The 18,453-nt window shown below is 38.8% G+C and overlaps 1 protein-coding gene and 1 long non-coding RNA gene across 2 annotated transcripts; one reads left to right on the top strand and one right to left on the bottom strand.

Moving 5' to 3' along the window:
• Positions 1-371: 371 nt before the first annotated feature.
• Positions 372-942, bottom strand: LOC129572069 (uncharacterized). The gene is made up of 3 exons (XM_055451976.1): positions 847-942; positions 472-751; positions 372-385 (listed from the first exon to the last, which is right to left on the bottom strand). Exons 1-3 carry the CDS (start codon positions 940-942, stop codon positions 372-374), a joined length of 390 nt encoding a protein of 129 aa, XP_055307951.1.
• A 9,734-nt stretch (positions 943-10,676) lies between these two features.
• LOC129572071 (uncharacterized) lies at positions 10,677-11,316 on the top strand. Its single transcript, XR_008688390.1, has 3 exons — positions 10,677-10,880; positions 10,946-11,162; positions 11,229-11,316. It is a non-coding gene; the product is annotated as an uncharacterized LOC129572071 (long non-coding RNA).
• Positions 11,317-18,453: the final 7,137 nt, after the last annotated feature.

Below are 18,453 nucleotides of genomic sequence, written 5' to 3'. Positions count from 1 at the left end.
AACTGAGCTGTTAAATGAAACATCAGATTAAAGGCTAATTTCTGCTGCATTTAAATTTCGCAAGTTTGCGATGTCGTCGCCGCATACTAAATTAAGAGCCAAACCAGATCGACCTGGGCTGGAATTCTAAGTCATTCCACCAAAATGGTTCGGAATTATTTTTTTCGTACATAAGACCATATTGAAGTGAAAGAGAGAGATTCCACTATTTTTCAGCATGCCACCGGAATTATTTCTCACACAATCCACTCTTCCTTGAGTTATCGGGATAATTCCGGTGGCACGCTGAAAAATAGTTGAATCTCTCTCTTTCACTCCAATATGGTCTTATGTACGAAAAAAATAATTCCGAACGATTTTGGTGGAATGACTTAGAATTCCAGCCCTGAAAATAAGGGAAAATATATTATATGCAGGTTTTTTTAATTTATGTATTACATATTCGAGCTAGTAGCTAAGTTTGCTTATTACCAAAACGAGCGGATCTTCCAATACGAGATTCGTATGCCTTTCCGTCGAATGTCTTCCTCTTTGGATCATCCGGCAAGTCAAAATTGACCACGATGCGAACAGGCGGGAAGTCCATTCCACGGGTCAATAAATTGGTGGACATCATCAATGTGGATTCACCCGATTGAAACATGTCCATTGCAGCTGCACGCGCATCCGTTGACATTCGGCTATGAATCATTGAAATCGAGCACCCTTTGAGTTTCAGAATCGGCACGCATAATTCAATGGTCTCACGTGTCTGTGGAACAAAAACAAATTGTAATACAATTTAAAATTAAGCAAAAATCAAATTGATCAAAAAAACCTTTTCAACTTGAATAAAAAATATCATACCCGACAAAATATTATGCCTTGTGCGTTGGAATTTTGCAGCAATTTGTGGGCAGCAATAACAGCATAGATTTTTTGCACAATCGAATGGCACATCATGTAGGTTTATAGTTTTCCTAACATATTTCGATTTTTTTCAGGAAAAGTGTTTTTCAACAAAATTTGATTTTGAAATTCTGGGGTTTTAAATTCGGGTTTTGTTTAGTTTCTCACGAAGAATTTTGTGGTGGTTTCAGTTTGAAGCTTCGATTGAGCATTTTGAAAAATTAACCCAAAAATGCTAGTTAATAAGATACCGATCTTATTAACATATTAATAACATATTTTCGTTATTAACCTGGCAAATTTTTCAAAACGACTCATCATAAATGAAAACTGAAACCACCATAAAATTCTTCATGGAAAACTGAACAAAATTCAATTCCAAAACCTCAAAATTTTAAAATCGAATTTTGTTAAAAACACTTTTACTGAAAAAAATCGAAAAATGTTAGGAAAACTATATGTAGGTTTGAGTAATATTTGGAAGTTGACAGTCTGACACAATGTCAAAGCCCAGGCCAGCTATGGCCGACGCACTTGCTCGCAGTGAAGTGAATATACGCAATGCATCTGGGTGCAACTTCTCCGTTATGTGCTTTCGCACCAAATCGGTCGCATTGATCACATCGACATCATCCAATAGGAGCATGCCTATTGTTTCGATGTCGAAACAGCGCATAATTGAAAAGGATGCCATTTTAGACCAAGAGCTGTTGAACAAAGTACTTACTATACAAGCTTCATGTCAGATAATGAAATTGTAGGTGCATATTGGTGCCAATATTCAAAATATCATATTGTTTTATCTTCATTTGATACACGTCATAATATCTGCTCGCCGATAACAAGAAAAAAAATTGCTTCACTTTTCGCTCAAGCTTTATGGCAGAATTTTTGTTTACTGATAAATTCGTACGAGAATAATTCAAACACCAAAAAATCTGCTCCAAACATTGTACACAACATTTTTTATTTCACATCAAAGTCTCATTCTATCCAAAGAAGTGAGGTTATGTGTTTGTAATGCATTTTATCCATTATGACATGATTACAACATAACCTCACTTCTTTGAATTGAATGAGACTTTGATGTGAAATAAAAAATGTTGTGTACAATGTTTGGAGCAGATTTTTTGTGTTTGAATTATTCTCGTACGAATTTATCAGTACACAAAAATTCTGCAATAAAGCTTGAGCGAAAAGTGAAGCAATTTTTTTTCTTGTTATCGGCGAGCAGATATTGTGATGTGTATCAAATGAAGATAAAACAAATTGATATTTTGAATATTGGCACCAATGTGCACTTACAATTCCATTATCTGACATAAAGCTTGTATTTATAGTACTATGTTCAACAGCTCTTGGTCTATTTCTTTTGGTGTGCCAATAATCACCTGGGCATTCACCTTTTGAAGTGATACCAATTGTAATTGGAAAAAATTGATTTATTCAATCGTACTCTATTTTGCACGACACTGTATGTATTTTGGAAAGATTGAATAAAATATATAATCAAACTTACCATTTTCGCTCTGAATCACTGTTTCCACTGTGATTTCAGATGCCAATGCGATTGCGAGTTCATGTAATTGAACTGAAGCCTCACGAGTCGAGCAAATGATAACCGCTTGTGGTTTGGCGTTATCGCGAATAATTCGCGTGAGAACAGAGATGAGAGCGCCCAAAGTTTTACCGCATCCCGTTTGTCCGCGAGCAAAAATGTTATTGCGTTGCAGCAAACCGGCAAACATTTTAACCTGGATTTGAGAGCATCTTGTAATGCCCAAATTGCGCAAACCTCTCACCAAACTGTCGTCGCTATAATTAATATGAACTATTAGTTTTATTGTTTGTTCTATTTTTTCATGTAATACATAATCACTACATAAATACTTACACTTGAAAATCGGTGAATGTTTGGTTCCTCAATAAGTGTTGGTCCCACTGAAAATCGCCCAAAACAGTATTTGCAATATCTTGAAGAGTTTGCATTTTTCGAATTGAATTTTTGTGATGTCAAACTTGGTAACAATGTGCTATCGCTTGAAAACTTAGTAAATGGTCGACTATTCAATAGGGTGCATCGACATTGAAATCTAGTGTGGATTTTAAATGGGGGTGGGGCGTTGAATTTATGGCCTTAAAAGAAGCAACTTTTGTTCGGGAATTTTTCGATATATGGACACCCTGGATGGCCCGGCTAGACCAAAGTTTTCCGATTTTCGACGTGGTATAAGTCCCAATTTAACACATGATACCACCTAAGTATGATAAGCAATGTTGTAGCGCATGTTGGGGTCTACAACTTTGCCTCAGACACTATCCCCCTATATACCTCCTCCAGGGCTTATATTTGGGTCCATATAAAATCTTACCTCACTTCTCACCATATGTTCAGGGTATATCTCAAAACCTAGGGTAGATAGGAGCATACTGTCTTCGGAGGATTTGTAGCGCCCATCAAGCCCGACAAACTAGGCTAGGCTTCACTTTGATATCTCTATCACAATGGACTCAAAACCGAACAAATATAGATTTTTTTATACATTTGTATGGGAAATCCCCCGAAAAGCCATTTTTCAGTGTTTTGGTTATCGTTTGTATTTGATTGTCGATTGTTGTAGAACGCTTCGAGTCAACTTTTCGATTTTTCGACTTGCAAATGTAACTCGTTCAAACGGTGTTGTTGTTCAAATGAAAGAAAAATTCCAAACACACTGCAAAAGTTCATCTCCGACCAACGTAATTGTCGGAAAATATCTATTTCAAGCGTACTTGCGCAAAATATATTCACACTGCCTGAAAGTGTTCCAGCAAACGAAGAACCGTTATTAGATCAAAACTATGATGAACTTGAAAGTCAAATCAATGCACCAATCATTTGTGAAACCGAATCAAACATGGAGCGTACCGTTCGCAATGGTCGTTCTCGGGATGTTTTTGCTGAAAATATCGACCGATCTCAAAGAAATAATGTGAAATTAATCCACACTTCACGAACTGCCGATCGGTACCACATTTCAAACACAGTCGTCGCAGCTCTCGGAAATGCAATATTGATGGACTATAACGTTATTGATCATGAAAATGCCAAATATGTGATAGATTCGAACAAGGTCAGAAGACATCGGATACATGAACGACAAAAAACGATAAACACACAGCAGAACAACAGAATGCCACTATTGGCCCTTTACTTTGATGGCAGAAAGGACTCGACAAAAGTGTACGAAAACAACAAAATTGTGACGAGAAAAGAAGAGCGTTTTTCTATGGTACAGCAGCCGGGTTCAAAGTATATTGGTTACGTGGCTGCGGAAAGAGGCAATGCTCTACAAGTTAAAACCGACATGCTACGATATCTGGAGGACCATTCGATATTAATCAAAGAACTCTTGGTAGCCGGCTCCGATGGATGTCCAGTAAACATTGGCCATATTGGAGGAGTAATTGTACTCATCGAGAAGGAGCTGGGGCGACCACTATGGCTGATATGTTTACTACATTTCAACGAGCTTCCCCTCCGCAATATGCTAAAGACGCTTGATGATGGAACGAACGGACCTAAGACATACACCGGACTTATTGGTGAGCGATTGGTCGATTGTGAACTCCACGATGTTGTTGAATTTCGATCGATTCCATTTAAATGTGAGGTAGAACTGTCGGAAATATCAAAATCATTGAGCACAGATCAGCGCTACCTTTACGACGCGTGCTCAATAATATCGAATGGGTTTTGTGATTCGAATTTCGCAAACCGTTCTCCCGGAAAATTGTCACATTCACGATTCATAACGCTGGCAAACAGATTATGTCGCCTGTACATATCGACAAAGAAACCTCCCGAAATTTATGCGCCTACTCACTTCAATATAAAAGCGAAGTCTTCGTGCGTTTTTGGCGCAGTACATCTCACCAATGTTGTGATGAATTGTAGCTTCCTGCAAGGCAAATATAAGTCATCAGTACGCGACACAATTCAAACCAACGCATTTTTTGCACATCCCGAAAACGTATTGCTGGCTATTTTGAATGATGACAATGAACGAACGAGAGAAAAGGGCTGGAGGAAAGTTTTGGAAATAAGAAATCAAGAAGTTGATACTGCACGCGTTCGCAAATTCAGGCCACCTCAAGTGGATTTCGAGGTATGTTAACTTCATTCACACCGGGAACAAAACCAACGATGCATGAAAAATGAAGCAATCGGTTTCAAATTTGTAATAAATTTATATTATTTCCGATTGTTCAATGTTCAGGCTAAAAGTTACAAAGAGTTGATCGATTGGGAAAATGAAGCGAAAACCATGCCCCCGATTCTACGGAAGATGAAGTTTGATTCCGACGATCCCAAGACTTAAGCCGAGAAGAAGCTATTACAGCATGATCTCGGATTAGATCTAAACGAAATCCCTTGCCACACACAAGCAGTCGAGCGCTGCGTGAAGCTCGTAACCGAGGCTTCCGCAGCGATCTCTGGCCCCGAAAATAGAAACGGGTATATACTGAACACGCTGCAATCGCGAAATCAAATGCCAAAGTTCAGAACCAAACAAGATTTGCAACCTCAAGTTGTAGAACATGCTTCGGTTTAATAAAGACGTACAAATTAAAAACACATTTTTTCTTATTTTCAGCTTAAGGTTTCACTAAAAATTCAATGGATTGCAAAACGACATGTGTTGGCTTAATTACATTGGAGATGTTGATATAGAACAATAGTGAAGGTTTTTTTCTGCCTTTTATTAAGATATTCGTGATCATTTTTTCGAAAAAATAGTGGTTTTATTAGCACCTTGAAAAATCGATATTTTGATAATTTTCGATACTTTTGTGTCATTTTTGAGGAAAATCTCAAGAAATGTCGATTTTAGATCAAATTTATGGGTAAGTAGCTGTTCGATTGTTTGAAAATCCACATTTTTCTCACAAAAAATAACAGTTTGGCTTGACCAAAACACTGAAAAATGGCTTTTCGGGGGATTTCCCATACAAATGTATAAAAAAATCTATATTTGTTCGGTTTTGAGCCCATTGGGATAGAGATATCAAAGTGAGGCCTAGCCTAGTTTGTCGGGCTTGATGGGCGCTACAAATCCTCCGAAGATAGTATGCTCCTATCTACCCTAGGTTTTGAGATATACCCTGAACATATGGTGAGAAGTGAGGTAAGATTTTATATGGATCCAAATATAAGCCCTGGAGGAGGTATATAGGGGGATAGTGTCTGAAGCAAAGTTGTAGATCCCAAGTTGGGTACCACCACCGGTAAGTGCACCGGAAGAAAACTCATTGAAAACTAAATCAAGCGACAGAAAGCAGTGGTGTGTGTTTAAGGAAGGAACAGAAAAAACAAATACACACCAGCAAATGATATGGAATCCGAGCGAAACGACAAAGAAATGCCGCCGGGCACAGCACAATACACTCTACCACATGAACAGTCGTACAAAATGCCGCCGAGTTTTATCCACAACAAAGAATAACCGCATCACAATAAACGTCCAGTCGGGTGACACACGAAAAGAAAAAAAACGAAGTTTGTTGGCAATGAAAGAGCTAACCACTTGGAAACCACAGAGAGAAGGCCTTTCAACCAGGTTACATGAGTTTTTTCTCTCTCTGTTTTGGGTGGCAATCAAAAGAAAAGGAAACAACAACAAAGAAAACACATCATGAGGTCCACACGATGCCAATTCAAAGCAAATCCAAATGCATCACATGTTGCTAAGCATCAACGATGGTTCGAGTAACCTAAAACAAAGGGAGCAAACACACAGAATTAATATTCTCCACTTGCTGGGTAAAATACTGTCGTTGAATAACACAAATTCATCCAAAAAGCCGCGGAAATGCTTTTTACGGCCACAAAATACACCAGCGAAAACGGTACACCGAACACAATGTCAACAACAAAGTCATTTTTTTCCTCGATTGGTCTGCAGAAGAAAGAAACCTCATTCCCTCAGTAAAATCCATAGTCCACTCAAAATGTCGAAGGAAGCTGCGGATTAATGTTCTGTCAGCTGGAGTAAACACCAAAATAAATTAAAAGAAGAAAACAATGAAATTAAAATAGCATTGACTCGCATCCAAATCGATATGAACACTTGAATACAGATTTACAGGCAATAACATATTATTAATTATACTTAATAACATAATAATAACGGCCGATATATTGGTCCAACATAACATAATAATAAAGTTATTAAGATTCAGCATAATAATAACATAATATGTTATGCGTTATATCGGGTGTTATCTTAATAAATCCTAAGATTCGGCGGTAATAACATTTTATTAACTATAATAATAACATATTATTAAGATGGATTTATTAACTCAATTAATAACATATTATTAAGATGCAATCTTAATAACACTTTTTTCGCGCATTTTTTTCGCCGGAGCACTGACAAGTTGTTTTTTCTCTGCGGATTACACACATGAATTTTTTGCACTGTTGCAATGAAATTAAAATGACTCTTTGAAACGGAATTATCATGTATTGAACTTAACCATTAAGTTTAGGAAATCGCCAGTCCCGACCTTGAAAGGATCAATTTACCATATTTTGTCTGCATTGTTATAGGTGTGTACATCGTACAGTGCTTTCTTTCTCTCCAGCTAGGGAAAAGAATGCGCGAAAAAAGCGTTATTAAGATTGCATCTTAATAATATGTTATTAATTGAGTTAATAAATCCATCTTAATAATATGTTATTATTATAGTTAATAAAATGTTATTACCACCGAATCTTAGGATTTATTAAGATAACACCCGATATAACGCATGACATATTATGTTATTATTATGCTGAATCTTAATAACGTTATTAAGATAAAAAAAATCCCAACATAACATAATAATAAATATGTCGGGCAATAACATATTGATAACATATCGAAAATGTAAATCTGTACACTTGAATCCAGAGTGCATTCGATTTGAGTGTGACAAACATCAGTTGTTTTCAATCTCGAGACGTTTCACACAGACGGCAACGAAAAGCATCGTGTGAGTCAGACGTGTGCAAGGTCAAAAATTCTAGGGGGGGTAAAATGATTTTGCCAGGGGGGTTTGGAAATCGATTATATCTAGTGTAAAACCAGTCTCCGAAAAAAGTGAGGACTAAAAAAAAAAAAAAGGTCCTCACTTTTGAAAATCGATTATATCTAGTGTAAATTTTTCCACATCGCTGGGGGGGGGGTCCACATTTTGGAATCCTAGAGGGGGGGTAAAACCGGAATAACCCCCCCTTGCACACGTCTGGTGTGAGTGTTTGAGTAGGCTTGACAGAGTAGCCTATCAACGGAGCTCTGTGATTGGTTCAAACTGCGATAATGCCGTCCAGCATAGAATCACGGAATCAAAGCCCGATCTGATTGGTCGGAATCACACAATGGCCGACCAAAACAATGGAAACAAGTGGAGAACGCCCGCCACTGCAATATGATTTATAGCAGGCGAGCATGGTACAAACCCTAGGGGGAAAAATCATTTTTTTCATCGTTTATATCCGCACGCATCAAGTAATAACTTAGAAATCAGAGCTGATATACGCACCGGAAGATGGCGCGCACCACAATTGGTGCCTGCCTTCACTTCAAGTGCCGGCACCTAAGTTCATATAAAACTCAAGTGCGGCACCTGAGCATATTTTTATTGAATTTTTATTCATAAAAAAACAAAAATATAATAACAATAATGAAGAATGATAGTAGAAATGCATAAAAAAAATATACGACACCGAAAATTATTAAATTTGTTTGCGCATTGTAATACGGATTGATACGTATTCATTACATACGTCAATTTCGTCTGACAGTTTGACTTTACATCTGACATTACGACTTTCGATTGAAACATTCGAAAAGACGAATTCGTTCAGTAGCATGTTTCATTAACATAGTTTTATATTTTGAAGAGATTTTTTCTATTGGGTCTGGGAATTAGTTTTGTCGATTTTTTTAAATTTTCAAACATTTATTTGAATACCAAAATGAAATTACATTTCAATCAAAATATTGTCCATCGGAAGCGATGACCTTCTGCCACAATGTGGGCAATTGACGGATGCCTGCCTTAAAAAATTCCTCATCTTTTGAGGCTATAAATGCATCGAGCCAATTTTGGATTTCTTCAACTGAAGAGAACCGCTCTCCGTCCATATGGTTTTGCATCGATCGAAACAAATGGTAGTCGGAAGGAGCCAGGTCTGGGCTATACGGGGCGTGAGCCAAAACTTCCCATCCGCTATTTTCCAAGTAGTTTTTGACCGATTTCTCAATGTGTGGCCGAGCATTGTCATGTAGGAAAATCAATGTCTCTTTTCTGGTCTCCCATTTCGTGCGTTTTTCTTTGATTGCTTGTTTCAAACGTATCAATTGTTGTCGGTAGAAAGGCCCATCGATGGTTTGACCACTTCTCTAAATAGACAGCATTACCTTGTCGCCGTGAATTTCTTGTTTTGGCTGTGATGTTGCTGGTTGGCCGGGCTTAACATACGATGCTTTGCGCTTGGGGTTATCGTAATGAATCCATTTTTCGCCACCAGTGACAATTCGATACAGAAAACCTCTTTTTTTGTGCCTAGCGAGCAGCATTTCGCAAGTCACCAAACGCCTTTCAGCTTGAGCCGGCGTCAATTCATGTGGTACCCAATTTGACAACTTGCGAATGAAACCAAGGGCCCTTAAACGATATCCAACAGTGCTTCGGTCAACATTCAATGCTCTGGCAAGCTCATCTTGAGTTTGACTCGAATCTTCATCGAGCAATGCCTCCAATTCCGCATCTTCAAACTTTTTTGGCTGGCCGGGACGTTCCTTGTCTTCCGTGCTAAAATCACCACTTTTGAACCGTGAAAACCACCGTTCACATGTACGTTCCGATGGAGCATGCTCACCATAGGCTTCCACCAACATTCGATGCGCTTCAGCCGCAGTTTTCTTCAAATGAAAGCCAAAAATTAATGCTTGCGGGAAATGTTGCTTTTTCGGTACAAAATTTGACATATTTAAGGCGCAAAAAAAAATGTTTATCCAAACTTCGATGAAATGATAGATGATGATTTTTGTAGTTTGACACTAGACCACTCATGTGAAAAAGAAAAAAGTATTGCCCGATACAACCATGCAAAGTTACGCCACCTTTTGAAAAATCGACACGATTAATTCCCAGACCCAATATGTATATATCGAAAATAAAATAAATAATATGGAAAATTTGACTGTCGTTGCAAAAATATGTAATTATCCTAAAGTAGTAGTAGTTCCGCTACGAAATGTTTTCAAACTGAATCTTGCAAAATCGCTTAACAACCGCATCAATCGTAACCAGGTTCACGTTTTGTTTTGGTCGAAGAATTTCACAGCTGTTCCAAATTTCAATTTGCCTATTTCTCACCGGTTTGATGAAAATAATGAAGCATGCTACAACGTCAGATTGCTGAAGGTTTTCGGTTAGTATAAATAAATCACTTACTACTTTTGAATTTCAAGTTTTTGGCAGATCCATAACGAAAAATGTTTTCAATAGGAAACCGTCAAGAGGCAACGCAGTATAAAAACAGTCGACGAAGAATCGATCCGGCCGTTTACAATATGCGGCGACTGAATGAAAAACCACTGCCGGCTAGACAAATAAACCGAAGTGCACTAGGAAAACACACGTCGGGCAAAAGTTCACAACAGAGAGTCCAAGAAAAGCAACAACAACAACAACAACAACCACAACAGCAACGACCAAAAGTTGTGACAATCACATCAATAAGTGTCGCAGACACCACGTCGCCTACGGTCTTACATACACCACCAAATTCACCAATAAGTGATGTTTCAGAAAGATGTGAAACCGATGCACATCAGAATGCTGTAGATAGTTCAACAGAAGACGTCATTTGTTTGACAGACCGTGGGCATGCCATACGACATCGACCAATCAAGGAACTTGATGTGATTTCAGGACGATTCGCCTTCATGAGCACGGTAATGGAAACGGAATTATTTTTGGAAAATGTTTGTAAAAAAATGCACTTCATTATTTTTTGCAGCCAAAAGGGGACCGCATTTACACTGCAAATAATGGCCAACGATTCAAACTGACAAAAGAAATAGTTGATAGACTTTTGTACTACAACAAAAGTCCTACTTGCAAGGAGAACGTCAACATCGATAAAACATTCGTTGAGATGCTTCTCCTTTCTGTGTTCAGTGTCAACAATTTGAAACAAAAACAATTCGATTTGGATCTTTTAAAGATTGTTAAATGTGAGTTTCATTGAATTTAGTTTTGAAAAATATAAATAAAACTAACAGAGACTACTTCTTTTCAAGATTTCTACAAACAACGTGTGGGCCGGGACAAATTGCGAATGGAAAACTTCAAAAAACACGTGCAAACCAAATGTAATGAGCTGAGAACTAATTGAATCAACAAGAAATTTAGTATTGAAATGTACAATTCGATGAAGATTATGTAAACAAGAATAAAATGATTGTGTTTTTCTTGTAAACAAAAATGCTACTTTATTGACTTGATCAAATGCACATTTTATCATAATTTATGATACCATCGCTTGGTTGGCAATATTTTTATGTAAAATTTTATTTTTTATTTGGAATTTCAAGCTAGCAACGTAACAACAATATATTTATTTCTGCACACTTCAAAACTAGAAACTAAGTAAACTATTCTTTTTAATTGAAACTAAGCATCAATTGCACTTCTTTACTTTGGGTATTTTTTAGATAAATTTATTTAAATGCACCGTTGTTGTTGATCATGGTAAGAAAATCTTCTTATTCTAGCCTAAAATCTTCTGAATACGCTCCTCCCGAAGTTCATAGTAAATATCTTTATTTAATCGAACCATCAAAATATTCGAAATATTTTTAGACTGCATTGACATACGGTATCGGTTTCGAATGTAAGATAAGGATGAGAATGCAGCTTCGGTTCGACATTGGTTTGAGGGTACAGCGTGTAGAAGATCAGCAAGTGGTCGGAGTACCGGATAAATGTGTGATTTTTCTGTCCAAAACTGCATAACTTCCGCTTTGATATCGAATGGTGTTTCGGTTTCATACACTGACATCTCTTTGAGTAAGCGATTTGTGCTGCTCTGTTCTTCATTCTGCTGACTGTGATACTCATCTTGAATCTCATCGAGTGTGTCGTTTATTCGATTTTCTTTGTTCGCAATCAACTGACTAGCCATTTCTCTTTCGAATATCTTCACCAGACACATTGCTGCAGATGCTCTTTGTTCGTCAGTCAATTTAAAATTGATACGCGGGTCAAGATAAACCGAACACAGGAACAGCGGTGATTTGAACAATGATTTTGCTCGTTGCTCCATGTTATCGATCAGTTTTTGTGCTAAGTCAAACATGGGTTGCTTTTTCACGATGCGTTGCAGTCTTTTTTGCACGCGTAACCATCCGATGTACAGACTTGCCAACCCATATCCCACTCCTTGCATTTCTATCGTCAGGTCATAAGACGATGAAAGAACTTCAACTATTTCTTCAACTTTTCTCCAAAACAATTCATTGTTTTCAAACTTGTAGCCGAATTCGGCATTCTCGGCCAATCGAATGACAATATCTTTCATTTTGAGAAAATCACGGCACTGCAAACAATTAATAGAGTAATTAGACGCTTGCAACTTTAGTTTTTTTTTAAATTTCTACATTAATTACTTACCATTGTGAACTTTGAGTTCCAGCGGGTAGCATTGTCCAACGGTGGCAAAATTACTTTGCTTCCCAGTTTCCGAAGTTCAATCATTACTATTTGCGTCCTCATGAGGATACACATGTCATGGACAATCCCGATTGTGTCAGTTGAATTGGATTCCTCCAAAGCGCCATTTGCGGCGAGTTGAAATACGTGTGTACCACAGTTTATTTGGTTGATAACCACAATTGAATTGTTTTCACGACCAATACTCTCCACCATTTCTTTGACCAGCAGTGTTTGAGCAGCCACATTGTCAATGACCTTCTGAAGTTCAGCTTCATTTTCGATGTCAAGCCCGAACTCTAATCCATCATCCTCTTCATCAGAGTCGATGTCAAAAAAACTTTCCTCAGCAATATTATTATCGATGGACTTTTCACTGTTGCTCACAACCAGATTCAAGACATTAGTGGTAGCGGTTGCATTTTTCGCTGTGTCTGTAGTGATGGAAAGGACTTTTGGCAAGTTCACATCGAATTCAGCAAGAATATCGAACACCATGTTGGCAAGGTTCACTGATGTGTGACGCACTTCAATTTGGATCACACCAAGAGTTCGACAGACGACTTGCGAACCTTTCATGTAAACAGCTTGAACACACAGCATGGAGAGTGTTGCATTCGTACAAACATCAAACATGATTGAAATTGTTTTCCCTTTTAGTTCCTCTGCTATTCGTTCTTTAACTAGCTGACTCTCTTCCGCTACAAGCTTCACTATACTCAATCGATTTATCGGATTGTCAAAAATACCTCCTTCGGTTCGAATTGCTTCAACGCGTGATTTGATATAGCCTTTCATTCCAGATGCGCTTAGTACGGAAAAAGCATGCCCATTCACCGTAACTAATTCGATAGCATCTTGAACGGCATTGAACGCTTCTAATTCGGCTCGCTTTTTTGCACTCACTTCATGCGGGAATAAAGCTGCGTATACCTTTGGGTGTACTTGAGAAATATGTCGCTTCAAATTTGATGGCTTTGTGCTTTTCATTGGCTTTGATTTGCAAGCTGGAATCTGACACACAACACCATTTTGACTGTTTCGGAATTTTTCGGTTAGCAATTTCAATGTGCGTTCATCGTCTGGTCGCAATTTTCGCTTTCTGGTAGCTCTGTTCACCGGGAGTTGTTTCTTTTTTCTCTGATCTGGATCTTCGATCTCTGAGTCATAGTCCTGGATTGAGAGAACTAACGAAGCTAACGAACTTTCTTCTTCAGATGGAACAAAAGAACGATCTTTGCTGTGTGAATGACCATTCGTTCCCTTTCCTTTTTTCAGTGTTGCATCCAATTTCGTTGAATTTATCATTAAAACATCACCAGTTGAATCGTCGAGTGTGGATTGTTGCTTTGGTATTTCGTTACAGGCTTGGGTTTTGCGCTGTTTTGCTTGCGTTGGTCCTGAAACTGTACATTAAATATAGATTTTCAATTTATCATTTCTATTTTCACGCATTTCATACCACTTCTTTTCGGCAACGATGTATCAAGACAAATGTTTGTTTCAAACTCGTCCAGTTTGGTTGAAGGTTTTGCATTTCTTCTTGGTCTACCTCTTGGTCGACTTTCTTTCGTTTCTGTGGCTGAATTCTGACTAGACGTATTTTTTTTATTCGGCATTTTCTCTTTTGTCTCGACGATTTCATTAAATTGTTGGCACTGACGATGAAAAATGCTCACAAATTTATATTGAATGGGCAATGACACTTTCGATGAACACACAAATCCACACACGATCGCTGTGATGTACGCTCCAAAGTATAATAACAATGCAGTCGGTGGTGGTTTATAGATCTTAATCCAACGGTAGCAGCCTACTTTGTGAGTTATATTCTCCATGCTCATCACTTTTGTATTGACAAATTGTTTATTGTTTACAATCGAAGTCTAACGGGATCACTACGCTGGTGGTCCAAATATAAATCGAACTGAAACATTTTTTCCTTCATTTGTCATGTTGTCAAACTCTCTGCTGTCAAAGTGTCAGATGGAATTACGTATGAAATGAATACGTATCAATCCGTATTACAATGCGCAAACAAATTTAATAATTTTCGGTGTCGTATATTTTTTTTATGCATTTCTACTATCATTCTTCATTATTGTTATTATATTTTTGTTTTTTTATGAATAGAAATTCAATAAAAATATGCTCAGGTGCCGCACTTGAGTTTTATATGAACTTAGGTGCCGGCACTTGAAGTGAAGGCAGGCACCAATTGTGGTGCACGCCATCTTCCGGTGCGTATATCAGCTCTGTTAGAAATTCAATGGTATGCATGTGAATCCGAAATATCCATGTATATTCAACAATATTCATCGTGAACGACAAATGAATATTACTGAATATACATAGATATGCCAAATTTACGTTTATACGTATGAAAAATAAAAATAATAGTGAATCAATCCTTCAACCCTAAATTTGATTGATTTTGGTAGATAACGGTGAATATTGGAACATTTTTTGACATTACAGTCTAATGAATATTATTAAGTATACATAGATATTTGAGATTGTCGTGCATACCAGTAAATTTGTGCAGATTGTATCGTCAAAAAATGTTCCAACATTCATCGTTATCCACCAAAAACCTTCAAAAGTGGTTCAAATTTTCGGTTGAAGGTTTGATTCACCATTATTTTTATTTTTTCAGAGTTATTTGCGTTCTGCAAAATCGCGTGAAGCCCCCAGTACAAACCGCACCAAAAGCACGAATCCATCTTGAATACATACACATGCGCTAGGAAATTACGGCAGCCGCATAAATGAGATTGAAACTGTCAAACCATCCGATGTCAGTGTAATCCGCCGCATACACATGGTTTCTTTTTTCTCGTTCATTTGCAATCGTGAATTCGCCGAAAATAACCAGGGAAACCAAAATTAAATTGTGAAACACGCATTTAGTGAGCAGAAAATTGGAATTGTACCGGACGACAAGCGGTGAGTTGTTTTCTTGTGGAATTGCAGAGAAAAAAAAAGTTGAAGCAAAACAACACGGTTCGTTTGTATGGAGAATGGCAATTTTTTCTGGTGCTGTCAAACACAGAAGGGGCATACAAAAAGAAAACCCACACAAACGATGGATGAACGAATGAGAGCAATTCAGACAGCAATTGATGATTTCTTTTGTGTTGTTTTTTTTGTTTTTTTTTAGCAACAAGAAAATCCGCAGAAGAAGAGCCGTTTTGTCATTCGAATAGTGGGGAACCGTCGTTACATTGACCATGTTGCAAGCTCGTGTACCGAAGCTGATACAGTTCTACGCCGCAAATGAGCAGTCTTAACCGCGCGTGTGGTATTGGCAACGATGGCGAGAACCGATAACCACGGTGATGGCAAACGAACGATCGGTGACAACGTTGCCCCGGAACACCATCGACTTCTACGGCAAGCAAGGCCAGCATACAATTGCCGTCGGTGGACATCATGTTGACAACGATCAGTCCGGTTACATACACACATTGGTAACCATCACTGTCGAACGACTGATTGAAATGCGCCCAATTCACGCGCCGATTATCGAAGGCAATATCACCAAAGCCGAGGAATGGATGGGTGAGGTGGAATTGATCTTGGGATATTCGTTGGATAGCAACTTTGTGGTCATATTGACCGATTTCACGACCACCTTGCAACACGATTCCGACGTCTGGCGCTTAAGAGTGGGTCGGAAACCAGAACCACCGACGTTATGGCTCAACCCAAAGAAACGACAAGATTTCAAAGACTGCCGTTTAGTCGAAGCGAACGAATGGAAACGTCGAAGTCGAACTCAAAACCGACAACCGACTGAAAAGGCAAACCGATCTGTTGCGCCGCCGGAACCAAATTCCGCAGCCGTACCGCCGCCTCCGCCGATGAACGAGAGTGAGCCAGCAACCCTCAACGTCGTGAATGATGATGCTCGAGGACCATCGACCAGTAATGCGGTGCAGCCTTCTGAAACGGCCGCCGACAATGCATTCGCCGACGATGAATCCGAAGAATCGACCGCTGACTGGGATTATCGCTCGAACATCTTCAAACATAGCTCCACCGAAGAGGGCGATGACGAAGCAACCGAATGAGCCGCCATTCAAGGAATTGTTTTTTTTTCTTTCAACTATCCGTTGATTACTGTCAACATCCTTTCAATAAAAAATGCAAGAAGATAATCAAAGAAAAGGTCGTCAAATTTCACTTAGTAACCAGCCGATTTTGTAGGATCTGTGGAAACGCATGACAAGAGATCAATCCATGCTTACGACCGCCAGAGTATGACAGGGTGTCGAACCAAATGCCAAAGCCAACAATGATTGATGTCCTTCTTCTTTTTTCTGATTCCCTTTCTTTTGATTTGAGCTATTTACCGCCGTAACTAGTCATTCCCAATTCGTAGACAGTTAATTCAATTTTCTTAGTTAATCCGTAGCCGCTGATGTTGGTGAACCTCAGAGTTAACCAATAGCAATAGGATGTGAATTTTCGCATTTTCTAGATTCGGTAAATTCAGTCTTAGGGGAGGGTGGTGAACTGATAATAGTTTCTATGATTAAAAACCGATTTCAATTCACGCCTTTGAACGAAAATTGACAGAAACATTGTAGCACCGCCGATATAGTTGACCGAATTGGGTTTTGGTTTGAATCATGAAATGTAAATATAAGACGGTCGAGATGGAACGAACTTTGATGTAAGTTGCTTTGTACATGAGATGGAGACGGCAGGGAAATTATACACGTAAGCCTAATAATCTGTGTTATCGACGCGATACCTCAATTCAAGTGCAATAATTCGGGCAAAAGTGAATTTGACAGCCGCCGTGTATGAAATGAAATGAATACCGCATGATAAACATTCAATAGCGAAGACACGAGCGTACACACATCAGCAAATCAAGAATAAGAAAAGTAAATCGTCGAATTTTTCCAAATTTCTGGGGAAAACGCTGTCGGATTGCCGAACGAAGCCAATTGCATTGAGGAATTGCCGTCGAAGAGCCATCCGCTATTAAATTTTTGCGAGAATTTACCCCAAAGAGTGGCAGACTTAAACGTGAGTAAATCAATCGATTGACATAACCACGAAACTGATACATTTTGTATGAAATCACAGTGCCGAGTACGTGGGAGCAAACTACTCGTTGCCACATGGGCGACTGGGGCCAAATCATCTGCATGAGTGTGATACATTGTGACTAGCCGTCGTAACCCCACATTGTGAGTGGAACACACGTAATCGATTGTCGTACGTCGTATTGAATCAGGGTCACGATTCGTAATCGTACCCGCAGCTGAACTCACACATTCCTGCATGCACACACTCACATACACTCCAGCCACTGAGCCCACATACAACATTTCGCTCTGTCGTACGACCACATGATACAATCGCTGTGACACACCTATGCCACATGTCATAAGCGATTCATGCATCACACACACGGCCACACATCGCCTATGAAACACATCCAGTGACTGAATTTGAAGGAAAGGCTACTGAGAGCCTCGCTGCCGTCGCGTACTGTCCTTCTGCCTTGAATAAAACCGAACCAACGCACACAAATCAAAGGTTTGGTAGAAATAAGTGCCAACGTGAGCTCCAACTGAGCGTGTTACCGTCGAATCGCAGTAAATCGACGACGATTGTGATTGCTCAATCAGACGACGCTTTACACCGCTGATTGAAGCAATTGGGCCGACAGCCAAGATATCCGTCGTACAGTACGGATCGGCCCCAACGTATTATTCCGACGAAGAGCATTCCGTCGATGATTTAGTTAACCAGTAAACATACAATCATGTCAGACGCCGATTTTCAAATGGCCAC

This window comes from Sitodiplosis mosellana, unplaced genomic scaffold, assembly GCF_009176505.1.
Source record: "Sitodiplosis mosellana isolate CC-2019 unplaced genomic scaffold, AAFC_SMos_1.0 Smas_scaffold_4077, whole genome shotgun sequence".
In the NCBI taxonomy this organism is placed as follows: Eukaryota; Metazoa; Arthropoda; class Insecta; order Diptera; family Cecidomyiidae; genus Sitodiplosis; species Sitodiplosis mosellana.
Note: the sequence above shows the minus strand (reverse complement) of the source record. Positions and strands in the feature narration are given on the sequence as shown.